At 43.6% G+C, this 15,325-nt stretch overlaps 1 protein-coding gene across 3 annotated transcripts in view; it reads right to left on the bottom strand.

Moving 5' to 3' along the window:
* The window catches only part of abcg4a (ATP-binding cassette, sub-family G (WHITE), member 4a), a 131,406-nt gene that overhangs the window by 31,181 nt on the left and 84,900 nt on the right, over positions 1-15,325 (bottom strand). For all 3 annotated transcript variants that reach the window (XM_052040060.1, XM_052040061.1, XM_052040062.1), the window contains 4 exons: positions 14,807-14,939; positions 8,503-8,553; positions 7,229-7,374; positions 4,437-4,560 (listed from right to left, as the gene is read on the bottom strand). In XM_052040060.1, coding sequence (XP_051896020.1) covers positions 4,437-4,560; positions 7,229-7,374; positions 8,503-8,553; positions 14,807-14,939 — 454 coding nt within the window. The remainder of the gene's footprint in view (positions 1-4,436; positions 4,561-7,228; positions 7,375-8,502; positions 8,554-14,806; positions 14,940-15,325) is intronic.

Here is a 15,325-nt window from a genome sequence, read left to right as displayed (position 1 = left end):
GGTGACTGTAAATTGCCTGCAGCATAGGTGGGTGGTAGGAGAACTGGAAGGAGTCGATAGGTAAGTAAAAGAGAATAGTATAGAATAGAGTAATAAGCATGGAAACAGACCCTTTGGCCCACTTCATCCATGCCCAATAAAGCTAGCCCCATTTGCCCATGTTTGGCCTACTTCCCTCTGAACCTTTCCTATCCATGTACCTTACATGGAAATAAGTGGGGAAATGGGGTTGATGAGATTGTTCTAAGAGCCAGTATAGACCTGATTAGACAGATGGTCTCTGTCCACATCATGAGAAATATAAACCTTCTATACATCCTCACCAATGCTCTATATCCTTAGATAGTATAAGATATGATAAGATATCTTTATTAGTCAAATGTACATCAAAACACACAGTGAAATACATCTTTTGTGTAGGGTGTTCTGGGGGCAGTCCGCAAGTGTCGCCACGCTTCTGGCGCCAACAATAGCACGCCCACAGCTTCCTAACCCGTACGTCTTTGGAATGTGGGAGGAAACCAGAGCACCCGGAGGAAACCCACGCAGACGCATGGGGAGAACGCACAAACTCTTTACGGACAGCGGAGGGAATTGAACCCGGGTCTCTGGCGCTGTAATAGCGTTACACTACCGTGCCTGCCCCTGCCACCGTATAGCAGCCAGTATGAAGTTTTGCTATGAGTCACACAGGAAGAAGAATAGCTGGAAGAAGCCCAAAGTGTGTCAACTTCATCACTTTGCCATCCGCTAAAGGATCACTTTCAAACACGCAGCCTACAGCAGCTACTGCAATAAGGTGAGAAACCTCCACAGGGTTTGGAAACCACAGGTCTATCGCTAGCATACTGCACCCACAGAAATGGTCTCTGAAAAATACTTCGAGTGGTTTGCCACCTAGCTCATGCCCTGTGAGCTAGAACCACATGGGGGAAGGAAACTCTACCAGTCTGCAAACAAGTTAGTGTCAAATTAAACATCTTCTCCCTGAAGATTTTCTGTTCTTGCCTGAATGGGTGAAGACAGCTGTTTTAGGTCTGTGTTAAACATTTATGGAGCGACGCATTCAAGGAGATGAGGCTCAAGTGAGGGGAATAGACTACAGAGAAATCAGTCTGATGGGACTGCTCCAAGAGCTATCAGGGACCCGATAGGACAAATGGCCTCCTTCAAAATCATAAGAAATATAAGAAATAAAATGAAATGAGATAATGTGACGCTTAGGGTGAAAGGAAGTGCCCCTAGGTACTGAAAAATAATTTGTTGGTACAAAACATCTCAGTGGAGGCTACAAGGGATAGGCAGCTTACCACAGAACCTGCTCAATGCACCCCACAGACCGGGAATTGCACCGTTGTGTTGACAAATGTTTACACAGCAAGAACCCACACATGGAGGCTAAAGAGGCAAATGAGCAGTTGAGTGTTCTTGGTGATGCTGAATGAAGGAGGAATGGGTGAACAGGAGAACTCTTCAAATAAAATCTCCAACTCAGATCAATGGATTACCTTAAGGTCAGTCAGCAGATAATGAAGACAGAGGCCTGAACCCTGTAAATGACGAAAACTCTTGAGCATGGTTCTCATGGGCCCTATCCCCAACCAGAATGTTAATGTTAACTTCAGGGCACACAGCTGAATATTTTATTGCTTGCTTGTTTGTTTAATTCATTCCTTGCTTAAGTGTTTTGATATAAGTAATTAGCTAACCAGGACTCCCCTTATCTAATTTATTTGTGGGATACAAGGAATATTATAGAGGTAGGTATACTTGGCCTTGAACCTTTGCAGTTGTTGAAGGTCATTTCACAGGACAGGGAGTCTATATATATATTAGAACATAGAACACTACAGCACAGTACAGGCCCTTCAACCCACAATGTTGTCCTGACATTTTATCCTGCTCTAAGATCTATCTTACCCTTCCCTCCCACATAGCCCCCCTATTTTTCTATCATTCATGTGACTATCTAAGAGTCTCTTAAATGTCCCTAATGTATCTGCCCCCACAACCGCTGCAGGCAGTGTGTTTCACACACCCACCACTCTCTGTGTAAAAAAAAACTTACCCGACGTCTCCCTTATACCTTCCTCCATTCACCTTAAAATTACGTCCCCTCGTGTTAGCCATTGTCGCTCTGGGAAGAAGTCTCTGACGTCCACTTGATCTATGCCTCTTAATCATCTTGTACACTATTTTATATGTATATATTTTTGTTTTACAGACTGGGTAGGATTTCCTGCCCTAAAGGAGGCTGGTGAACCCACTGCTTTTCACACCTCAACAGTTGCACAGTCACTCAACCAATTCCAGCTTTTTTACTTGCAGATTGTTAAAACTGATTGCAAATTCTCACATGACCACAGCGGAATTGTTAATCAAGAGCACTGGTACTCTGTTAATAGGATCACACTACTACGCTGTATTATATCAATGAAAGAATTATATTTGTATTTAATCTTGCTCCCTCTGTAGCTCACTGAACCAATACAATGCCTGGTATAATAGGTGAAGCCAAGTTTGAATGCTGGTTTGTACTGGATCAGCTGAACTCAAAGTGCGTGGGTATTGCATCTGACTTGTGTTAGAGTGTCCATGAACTAGCCAGGGTGTCTGCCCCTCAGGAAAACCTGTTGTAAACCACACATAGACAGGTAACAAACAAGGACAAGTTGTGAGGCAACCCACAGCCAAATCAGCAGACAGGAATTATTGTCTGGATATACACACGAAACACACCCAGTGTAATTCCAGGACCTGAGGAACCACGGGAACTGAGAAAATAAATTCTCACCCTATCATGTTAAGATGAAAACAGCATCTTACAATGGCAAGTGATATTTACTAAACCCAACCTCAATGCTGATTTCAAATCAGGACCTACAATACTATGAGATTTAACTGAATTACATGCCCCACCACTAAATTATAAACCTCTCAGTGCGTCCAGTCTCAGAGATGGGGCAAGGTCAGTTTGCCTGCTTGGCATAGACAGATCTTTTTTTAATACAGGTTAGAGTCATAGAGTGATACAGCGCAGAAACAGGCCCTTCAGTCCAACTCATCCATGCCGACCAAGATGCCCATCTAAGCTAGTCCCATTTGCTCATGTTTGGCCCATATCCCTTTAAATCTTTCCTATCCCTGTACCTTTCCAAGTATCTTTTAAATGTTGTTATTGTACCTACCTCAACCAGTGCCTATGGCAGCTCATTCCATATATGCACCACCCTCTGTGTAAAGAAGGTGCCCCTCAGGTCCCTATTAGATCTTTTCCCTCTCATATTAAACCTATGCCTTCTAGTTTTTGACTTCCTTTCCCTGGGGAAAAGACTGTGTGCATTCACCCTATCTATGCCCCTCATGATTTTATACACCTCCATAAAGTCACCCCTCTGTCTACTATGCTCCAAGGTATAAATCCGAACCTCCCCAACCCCTCCCTGTATCTCGTAAATCTTCTTTGCACTCTTTCCAGCTTAATGACATTTTTCCTATAACAGGGTGACCAAAACTGTGCACAATACTCCAGATGCGGCCTCACCAACGTCTTGTACAACTGAAACATAATGTCCCAACTCCTAAGCTCAATGCCCTTATTAATGAAGGCCAGCGTGCCAAATGCCTTCTTCACCACCCTGTCTACCTGTGACGTCAAATTGAACCTGTTCCTATTCTTCAGAAATGAGAATGAGGCTGACTTGTTAGTGGTCTAAAATTAGGAAGGACTTAATTGATTCAGACACAGCGAAGATGTTTACTCTTGTAGGATATACCAAAATTAATGACCAGAAGTTATGTTATTTGACAATTAGTCCACAAAGAAGAGAGGGGCTGAAGAGAGATTTGGGTGTATAAAATTATGAGGGACTTATAAAGAATAGATAGGAAGGACATGTTTCTCCTAGCATAGGGGCATAGATTTAAAGTAATTGGTGGAAGGATTAGAGGGGAGATGAGGAAGTATTCCTTCACTCAGAGGGTCAGGAACTCATGGCTTGAAAGAGTGTTGGAGGCAGGAACCCACATCACATTTCCACTGTACTTGGATGTGTACTTGAAGAGCCATGACCCACAGAGCTATAGAACAAGTATTGGAAGCTGGAATTAGGCTCTGCAAGCAAGACAAACATGATAGGCTGAATGGTCTCCTTCAGTGTTGTGAAGCTGATATGCTTCTATGAATTGAGGAGAATTCTTTCATGGAGGTGTGGGAATGTGGAAGTCAGCCACAGAGACTAGTCGCAGTGAAGAGGACTGAAGCTGGATGAGTAGATGAGGGAGAAAGGACTAAAAGAGAAACTGACAGGACTGGATGAAGCAGGCCATGTAAAATCGACTGATGTAAAATCAGATTCCAAAAATAACACAAAGTATTTCACAGATAAGAGTTGTGTTTTCACTTCATCACTAAGGGAGTTGAAAATAAATCATACCTTGTCAAACATCTCGAAGAGCTTAGCGCTGGGCTGATGGATAGTGCAGATGATGGTTCTCCCGCCCTGAGCTAGTGACCTCATCAGCGACACAACTTGGAAGCAAGAGGCACTGTCCAGACCACTGAGAGGCAGAGGGAGAGGGCAGAAAGAGGGGGCAGAGAGATAGAGAGAGAGATAGAGATAGAGAGAGAGAGAGAGAGAGAGAGAGAGAGAGAGAGAGAGAGAGCGATTATAAATATAGTTATGCTCGTCCAGTGCTCATGATACAAGTCAATGGTCATTTGTTTCCCTGTTCCTCTCTTCCCACAGCGCCTTGATGGAAGTTGATGTATCTGTGTCACTGGCTGTTCACTGCCCATTCAACAAAGCTCCATTGATAACCATTTTTGTTTGGTTAGTTGTTTAGTGTTTCCAACAGGAAGGAATTAAATGAAGAATCTCTTGGTTAATGCACTGAGCAACCCTACAGAAAAATCATTAAAGAATATTATGTTTTGTTTGGTTCTGCCTTCCAAAAGATGTTCATTGGTTGTGAAAAGATTACTTGGCTGTGCAGGGATGTAGGAACCAGAGGATCCACAATGAAACCTTCAAGAATTCATCAAACCAGAGCCAGCAACACTATTGGCTTATCAGTCACGTGTAGAAAATATCAGCCCAGTTAGCCACCTCCACACCAATACAGGCAGGGTTCCAACTGCCGGATAGGAAGAGGTGGTAGGTGGGTCACACAATGTCTGTGGAGCGATGAATCCCATTCAGCCAAAACCACTGTTAAAGCCAGAACAAACTCCAAGGAATAAAGAACCAAACAGAAATTCTGGATTGGGTGTTAAACTAACGTGGGTAAAAGCAAAAGGAGATTATTTCCACAGGTTCATAAACAAGCTCGTCCAAAGTTCTGCTTCCTATCACCAAATCCATACATCCATTCACCCTTCATCCCCCGTCTTGTTAACCTATTCAGGCAACATCTGGATTTCAAAATCCTCAGCTGTGTGCTCAAACTCCCTCAATGGCTCGACCTACATCTCTCTATAACCTTCCGTAGCCCTTCAACCCTCAGGAGTTCCATAATCTATCCACTGTAGGCTCTTGTGCATCTCCTGCTTGATTTGCCACACTTCTGGCTGCCATATATCGAACCAGGCAGACTCTACACTCTGGATTTCTTTCCCATCCCTCTCCACCTTACTAACAGGTAGTTCTTAAGGAACATCGTAAAACTTAAAAAGGTTAAGATTCTCTTTAAGTTCTGTTTGACGAAGATTCTGCACCAACATCTCCTTCTCCAGCTCAGTGATAATTCTTTATCTGCAATACTTTTAGTAATTCAGATGGATGACATGATCACTATCTGGAGCTGGAACTGTGGACTCCATCATCGTGCTGTGCTGAGGTATGCTTTCAGCTTTGGTGATTAAGGCAACAGCTTCAATGCAATAAAGATTCAGATCCTCTGGGGAATGATGTGCAGAAGCTGCACTAATGCTCTGCAGGAACTGGCTGGCTGCTCTCTCTGACACCCCCAAGGGAAATCACATTAGAAATAAGCAGGAGTAGGCCTTTGAGCCCCTTGTACTTGCTCATTCAGTAAGATCACAGCTGACTTTTTACCTCAGCATCATCTTCCTGCACTAACACCATTTCCCCGGCTTCTCGTCACATCGAGACATCTATTAACCTCTTCCTTGAATGTACTCCATGGCCCTCTTGGGTTGAGGATTCCAAAGTTTCACTGTCCTGCCAGTGAAGAACACAGAACAGGACAGCACAGGAACAGGACCTTCGGCCCACGATGTTGTGCCGAACTAAACTAGCAATTAAATGCCTAACTAAAGTAGCCCCTCCTGCCTACACAATGCCCATATCCCTCCATTCTCTGCACATTCATGTGCCTATCTAACATCTTCTTAAATGCCTCCATCAGACTTGCCTCCACTACCACAAGCATTCCAGGCACCCACCACATCCCCTTTGAACTTACCCCCCTCTCACCTTAAATGCATGCCTTCTAGTATTAGACATTTCGACCCTGGGAAAAAGATACCGGCTGTCTGCTTTATCTATGCTTCTCATAATCTTATAAACTTCTATCAGGTCTCCCTTCAGCCTCCACCGCTCCAGAGAAAACAACCCACTTATCCAACCTTTCCTTATAGCACATGCCCTCTAATCCAGGCAGCATCCTGGTAAACCTCTTCTGCACCCTCTCCAGAGCCTCCACATCTTTCCTAAGATGAGGTGACCAGAATTGAATGCAATATTCCAGATGCAGCTTAACCAGAGGTTTATAAAGCTGCAATATAGCTTCCTGACTCTTGATCTCAATGCCTTGATTAATAAAGGCAAGCATGCCATAGGCCTCCTTCACCACCCTATTGACCTGTGCAGCCATTTTCAAGGAGCTATGGTCTTGGACCCCAAGAAGCAATTTCTCCAAGTCTCTGACCCGTTATTTTGAGACTATGTTCCCTGCTTCTAGACACAGGGGAAGCATTCTCCTTGCATCTATTCTACCGAGCCCTGCATGAAAGTTCCATGTTGCAATGAGTTTATTGGTGGCACCCCCCCACCCCACCTCTATCCTTAAGGGTTTTCCTGGGTGTGCTGCAGCTGGAGAACACACCTGGTGGTGGCATGGTTTGCTATGGGACCCATTGGTCCCATCTCCTCTACATTACACACTCCAGTATGGATGTAGCTTGAGACGTAGACTAAACAAAGGTTACATGTCCTCCAACTCCCAAGAAGTGACCCAATTCTTTGGAACATACCCCTCCTCTTACCTGGTCGGCTCATCGAAGAACATAACGGGAGGGTTGTTGACGAGCTCCAGCGCAATGGCCAGCCGCTTGCGTTGTCCACCAGACAGAGAGAGGGTCCGGGTGTTTGAGCATTTTAGCAGTCCCAGTGCTGTCAGAATCTCATTCACCTTACAACAGGAAATCGCTCAAAGAGTTAGAACCACGCAAATAACTACAGATTACAACACTTTACAATTGGAGTCTATTCAGCCCATGATTACCTGTGCAAGCACTTTGAAAGAAGCATTAATGGTTACAGTCATTTTAGAACATAGAACAGCACAACACAAGAACAGGCCCTTCGGCCCATGATGTTGTGCTAAACTAATTAAGCTAATGATGCCTAATTAAACTAATCCCTTCTGCCTGCACGTGGTCCATATCCCTCCATTTTCTGGATATTCATGTGCCTCTATCCTTAGCCACCAGATTGTAGTAGTTTATGTTTGGCTTTTGTCTGAAACATATCTGATTTCTTTAGAAAATGATAAACTTCAAAGGGCAGGAGAACATTAGTACGTCCTTTGTCTCTCCTCTGTTGAATGATTCTCCAAACACCACACCCTTGGGTGAGCATCTTGAGGAGTTGACTGAACTCCTCAACTGAGCTACAGTCTACATCTTCCCTGCTTTAGGTAGAACAACCTCAGCCCCACTGGTTGCTCCACAAGGTCAAAGTCCTTCAGCCCTGGTACCCATTCTAGTGACTCACTTCCACTCCCTGTCCTGAGCCGTGATATTTCCTTCTAAAATGTGATAACTAGAATCGAGCACAACTGTTGCAGCCTGACCTTAAAGGCTGACCATTTCTTCCTTGTTTGTGTACCTTATAATAACAGTTGCCTGTCGCATCACCTCCAAAAATTGTGAATCTGAATCCCTAGGTGACTATCTACTTACACAACCAACCAGTACCATTTAGTTCAAACTGCTCCTCATTCTTCTTACCAAAGCTGCCAGCAAGGGTGTTGGTGAATCTTGAATGCATCCTCTCTGAGGCTGCACATGCTGCCTGTCATGAAAAGCTTCCTCACAGGAGCACCAATCAATAAAACATATTTTTATTTATGTGACCCAGCTCTGGAAGATTGCTGCATAATTTGAGGCAAGCTTGACTGATGATTTACCAAGTGCAGACACATTTATGCTTTCAGTTTTTAAACCCCTTGATTCACAGTCAATAGCTCCAATAAATAGCACAAACCAAACTGGTCAAATTCACTTCAACCCATTATCAAAAGAACTATATGACTCACCAGTTCCTTTTTAACTTCCAATTTCTCCTTCAGCTTAAGGTGGGCTGAAACCTTTAAATAAAACAGTAACATTCAACACTTCAGAAAAGTAAAAGTAGAAAAATATAACTCAAGAATCAAAGTGCTGATTGTGAAATTACTTGAAGTATGCTTGCTCACAGGAATGAATGCACCAATTAACAATCTTTAATCCCCAGAGACGGAAGGGCACAATTCTACAGCCTGTTATTAATTACAAGACACATGCATACGCAAACATTTTCTCTGATTGTTATAGTCATACAGCATGGAAACAGGCCCTTCGGCCCAACTGGTCCATGCCAACCAAGATTCCCATCTAAGCTAGTCCCATTTGCCTGCATTTGGCCCATATCCCTCTAAACCTTTCCTATCCGTGTACCTGTCCAAGTGTGTTTTAAATGTCAATGTACCTGCCTCAACCACTTCCTCTGGCAGCTTATTCCATATACTGACCACCCTCTGGGTGAAAAAGTTGCCTCTCAGGTTCCTATTAAATCTCTCTCCTCTCACCCTAAACCTATGCCCTCTAGTGTCTGCTTCCCCAATCCTGGAAAAAAGACTGTGAGCATTCACCCTATCTATGCCCCTCATGATTTTGTACACCTCTATAATATCACCCCTCATTCTCCTACGCTCCAATGGATAAAGTCCCAATCAGCTCAACCTCTCTCCATAACTCAGTCCCTCAAGTCCTGGGATCATTCTCCTAAATCTCTGCATTCTTTCCAGCTTAATGGCATCTTTCCTAAAGCAGAGTGACCAAAACCGAAGCAACAAATGAAACACAGGAAGAACGTTCCAGATTTCCAGCATCTGCAGTCTCTTGTGTGACCAAAACTGAAAAATTGTTGTTAAGAGTTATTTCACTTCAAACAATTATCTTCACTGAACTGTGTCCCCAGTAGTTTCATTGGTGCAGGACAAGTCTCCTCATGCAACAGAGCTGTGATGTAGCAGAGGAGATGCTAAAGGTTCCATCAGCTGAGGGCAGTTATATTAGGCATTCAGGCAAATAACAGGGGAAGGGAATTTTGGCAGAGCACATAGGAAATAGAAAGTAATAAAGGATAAAGGAAGTCTTTGCTGAAAGGGTGGTTAGAAATCGAACACACTGCCAAGGTGGTTACAGCATGGAAGGAAGCCATTTGGCCCATCTAATCCATGGCTACGCTCTGTGAGAGCAACTCAGTCAGTCCTCTTCCCTCGTTAGACCTGCCATCTTTTCTCTCTTAAGTATCTATCCAATGATCTTCATTCCATCTGCTTCTGCTGAATGATAACTGCTCACTGCAAAGATTTCCTCTCATAACACCCTGGTTCTTAGTCCAGTCACTTTAAATTCATGTCCTTCACTGGCACAAACACTTTCTCTTTATTCGCTTTGCCACAGCCCTTTACAATTTTCGAACCTCCACCATTTCTCTGCTCAAAGAAGAACAGCCCCAATATCTGTAGACCACCTTTGTAAATGCAGTCCTTCATTCTGGGGACCACCCTCCTCCCTGTCCCCTCTCAAGACCTTTCACATCCTTCCTGTACTGTGGTGACCAGCATTGCTTCCAAAAATAGAAAAGCGAAAGGAATAGAAAGATGTGCCGACAGGCTGAGGATAAAAAGCACAACAACATTAAAAGGAATACAACTATTTAAGATCACACATGTGGGAACTGAAACGTTCTGCGAATAAACTTTGGCACAGTTGCTTTCGATATTTGAGGATTAAAGGAACAGCATTCCCCAATTCAATTAGATGTTGGCTGATCTGCACATTTCCAGCTACCCCTCTCTCCTCCATACAAATTCTGCACGTTGATTATATTTACGTCAAGACGGTCACTTCTCAACAATCTCGAGCATTGCCTCTAAAGGCTGATAGCTCCCCAGCACAAAGGAAAGAAAATAAAGGTTCATCTCCTGATGAAACCCTCATCGCTTCCTCAGTTACCAACTGTTCTCAAATCCTCAAATCTCCAGAAAACAAAGCAGGTCCAAACTTCTGATGCATGAGTCTTAGTACAAAGCCTCTTCACCCATTGCCCGTGCTTGCTCCCAGGCAGGCAATACCTCACTTATAAAGTTCGCCAATTTGTTTTCAAATATCATTGTATCTATGGTCTACTGTAATTAGGGAAGGTGGACTAGATAGATTCTGGACTTAAACATAGAACACTGCAGCACAGTACAGGCCCTTCGGCCCACAATGTTGTGCCGACATTTTATCCTGCTCTAATATCTATCTGACCCTTCTCTCTCACATAGCCCTCCATTTCTCTATCATTCATCTGGCTATCTAAGAGTCCCTAATGTAGCTGCCCCCACAACCTCTGCAGGCAGTGCGTTCCACGCGCCCACCACTCTCTGTGTAAAAAAAACTTGCCTCTGACATCCTCCTTATACCTTCCTCCAATCACCTTAAAATGATGCCCCCTTGTGTTAGCCATGTTCGCCCTGGGAAAAAGTCTCTGACTGTCCACTCGATCTATGCCTCTTGTCATCTTGTACACCTCTATCGAGTCACCTCTCATCCTCCTCCTCTCCAAAGAGAAAAGCCCTAGCTCACTCAACCTATCCTCATAAGACATGCTCTCTAATCCAGGCAGCATCCTGGTAAATCTCCTCTGCACCCTCCGTCAAAGTCGACCCGCGCTTCTGGAAAGAATCAGACAGCAGTAGAACCAAAGAACTTACGATAAGTGCTTTATTAGCTTTCGCTAGCGGGAGTGGGAAAATAAAGAGACAGAGTAAACCATGTAACTCTAACTTTATACCGAGACCCACTCAAAGAAGGCTCGGCTACAGCGTATTTTTATATCCTTTTACGTGGGAATGCTAGGTGAGAAACTACTCTTACACAGGCAATTGTTTACATAAAGTTTCGAACATAACAAGATATAGGTATAAAAACTACTTCTTCCCACTTGCGCCTGTTATTTAAACTAGACATAACTAAATCACGCCATAATGAGATCATTCTTTACCTTGAAAATCCTTTCACAGTGAGAACCATACTAAAAAAAAGCATACTATTAACCCTTACACTGCCAGTTGTTAACCCTTGTGTTCCCAGCTATCTTTCACACCTCTCTAAAGCTTTAACATCCTTCCTATAAGGAGGCGACCAGAACGGAACACAATACTCCAAGTGTGGTCTGACCAGCGTTCTATGGAGCTGCAATATTGCCTTGCGGCTCTTGAATTCAATACCCCAACTAATGAAGGCCAACACACCATATGCCTCCTTAACAACCCTATCAACCTGCGCGGCAATCTTGAGGGATCTATGGATGTGGACCCCAAGATCCCTCTGTTCCTCCACACTTATAAGAGCTAAGAACTTGTTTTTGTCTTGCTCTTCTATGTTGCTATGAATTATTTCCGAGATGCAGCAACTCTTCCAATGTAGACAAACACGGTCCTTCTGAGCATGTGGTGCATTTTGATTACCTGTGATAAACATACATGTACAGCAGTAACTAAGCTGCATCCTTTGCTTCTGTTGAATTTGAAGTCAATAGAACCGCTTTGCTTGTGGATCTTCTGTGCAGAATTTTACAGTAATATCAGAAATGAATGGGAATTGAGAAGCATTTTTGAACTATTCAACTTTGGAATCTGAGACTGGGACTGGAGCTATTGTGGGAGATTATGTTGCATTTTCCCCAGGTGGTGACCATTTGCTTGAGGGATTTACTCCTGTCCTTTTGTGTCCTGTTCAGCTTGTGCATTTTCCCCTCTTTTGTTTCTAAAGAACCGCAGAAGGATAGTTTCACTTCAACGCGTTGGTGCCTGTGTTTGCTCACTTCCAAAAGCAATTACTTGCAAAACTGGCACACAACAGTGTTAAAAAGCAAAACCAGCATGCAAACGGGGGAGGATGAATATTTGCAGGGTGATCTCCATCCCACGCTATTTCAATCCATGAAATGTATCAGTAATGCAATAGCGACCAGCCTAATCTTGCTTTCAGTGGTAATGTAATCTGGTAAATTGATTTGCAAACCAGTTCCCCTGTTTGGCAAACAAGGGCGAGCAGATTGAGAATGTCACAATCACGATAGCTTTGATCTTTCATTTGCCACTCAGAATCTAAATGTCCAAAACACCTTCAACAATTTCAAGTAACCAGCCTTTCCAATTTACATCCGAAATTTCCAATTTCCAATTTACATCAGGGCAGCACGGTAGTGTAGCAGTTAGCGTAACACTATTACAGCACCAGCGACCCAGGTTCAATTCCCGCCACTGTCTATAAGGAGTTTGTACGTTCTCCGTGTCTGCGTGGGTTTCCTCCGGGTGCTCTGGTTTCTTCCCACATTCTAAAGACGTACGGGTTAGGAAGTTGTGGGCATTCTATGTTGGCGCCAGAAGTGTGGCAACACTTGTGGACTGCCCCCCAGAACATTCTCAGTAACGCAGGAAGATACATTTTACTGTGTGTTTCGATGTACTGTACATGTGACTAATAAATAAATATCAATATCTATATTTAAAAAGGCCATCAACCCAAATCATTAACTCTTTCCACATATGCTAGCTTACCTGCTGGGTATTTTCAGTATTTTATATTTTTATTTCAGGTTTCTAGGACCTAGAGTTTTTGTTCATCAAGGGATTGAGCAGCAGAATGTGCTCGATGTTCACCTTTCCAGCTCAGGTACAATCTGGTTTGCAAGTCCTGTCTGTGTATAGGTTCTAAGCATCCCACAAGATATTGGTGAGGTTGTACCTGCAGTACTGTGTACAGTTTTGTTTCCCTTGTTATAGGATAGATGTTATTAAGCTGGAAAGTGTGCACAGAAGATTACGAGAATGTTGCCAGGACTTGAGGGCCTGAGTTAGTGGGAAATGCTGGGCAGGCCAGGAATTTATTTCTTGGAGCGTAGGAGACTGAGGGGTGACCTTATAGAGGTGTATAAAATTATGAGGAATGTAGATAGAGTGAATGCACACAGTCCTTTTCCCCAGGAAAGGGAATCAAAAACTAGAGGGCATAGGTTTAAGGTGAGAGGAGAGAGATTTAAAAGGGTGCCAAGGGGCAACTTCTTCACACAGAGGGTGGTGGGTATATGGAATGAGTTGCTGGATGAAGTGGTTGAGGCAGGTACGATAACAACATTTAAAAAACACTCAGACAAATACATGGATAGGTTCAGAAGGACTTGAGCCAAATGCAAGCAGACAGGATTGACTTAGATGGGCATCTTGGTCAGCATGGATGAGTTGGGCCGAAGGGCCTGCTTCCATGGAGATTACCCTACGAACTGAAATAAAGTTTGTCAAGTTCAATTTCATCCCATAACCCCACAGCACAAAACCACAACACTGGCAAAAGAGAGAGAGAAACCATGCAGTTGTCAAACAAGTCTTGACAGTACTTTAAGCTGGGTGGATGGTAGGTTAAAACCATCCTTTTCTGATTAAATCCCAAGAGTGTAATCTCCTTTCCAAACAGCACTCTCCTGCCCCACCAGTTCCTCACAGTTAAAACCCTGATCCATGTGTTGAAGCCTCTGCATGGTCTCACCCTGCTCTGCATCTCTGTAACCTGCAGCAGGTTCTGCCCTCCAAGAACTCTGCATTCCTGCAGTTCTGGGCTCCTGCCCATCCACCACTCCCTTTGGCTCATACCTAATGAGCTGTAACTTACCTAACTTCAATCATCACGGCCCTGAGCTCTGGAACCAGCAAGTGAGCCATGGACCTCAGAGCACATTCGCCAAGGATAGGAACCTCCTTCCGGTTCGAAAAGTTGGATGATTGTGGCTCTGCTTCTAGCTACAGTCAGCACGATTCACCCATGTATACTTCCATCACATCATGACCGACACAGTGTGTAAAAAAAAAACCCTCCATTTTTGATAATCACCTTAGAGTCCACTGGTTACCTACCAATGCAGCAGGTTTCTCTTCAAGAAAGCTGTTCATAATTTTGAACAGCTCTAACTTAACTCTAAGGAGAACTTAGAGAGTCATGGAGAAATACAGCATGGAAACTGGCACTTCTGCCTACCTAATCCACCACTGTGCCTCTCTAGTTTGGACACTTCTTGCAACTAGTGTCCAATTTCATGTGTGGACAATATGCTCACCCACCTGTAAAGCTTCTTATCCCTGGCACTGTTCTAGTAAATCACTATACCCACTTGAGGGGACTGACGTCTTTCCGACAGTACAGTAGCCAGAATTGAACATGGTTCCCCAACTGAGGCAAGTTTCCAATACGTGCCATACAGGTTGCTGCTACTTCATGTACGAAAATAGCATGTCCGTGCTGAGCACATACCATCATGGCTTCCAGGACTGTGAGGTGTGGCAGCAACATGTCATCTTGCATGATGTAACAGGACATCTTCCGGAATGTTCGCAAATCCCGAGGCTGCCCATTTACAAGGATCTGCCCTTTCATTCCCGTTTTCCTAAAAGGAGCACAAAGGAAGTGTAAATAAAAACATTTTTATTGAAATATCTAAGTATGAAAAGCAGAGAGGCCCTTCAGCCTAACAGGCCGATGTTCATGTATCAATACTCTTTCCAATAGATATTTTGTTAGTGTTCTTCTTAACTACTTCTTCCGCATTCTAACAATTACCTGGATTTATTAATAAATACCTATATGATTCGCAGTTCTGGTCTCACCCATGTCTTTGCAATACCTTCCCCTTCGGAATCTTAAAAGATCTGGTCAGTCTCATCTCAATCTTACTATTTTTAGGGAAACAAATTCAAAGTTCTTCAATCACTTCTGAAAAGTATAACCTCTTGGTCTAGATCCCCACCCCCACAAATCATTTCAACTCTGGTA

This window comes from Pristis pectinata, chromosome 27 (genome assembly GCF_009764475.1).
Source record: "Pristis pectinata isolate sPriPec2 chromosome 27, sPriPec2.1.pri, whole genome shotgun sequence".
NCBI classification, from domain to species: Eukaryota; Metazoa; Chordata; class Chondrichthyes; order Rhinopristiformes; family Pristidae; genus Pristis; species Pristis pectinata.
This window is presented reverse-complemented; position numbering and strand designations above follow the sequence as displayed.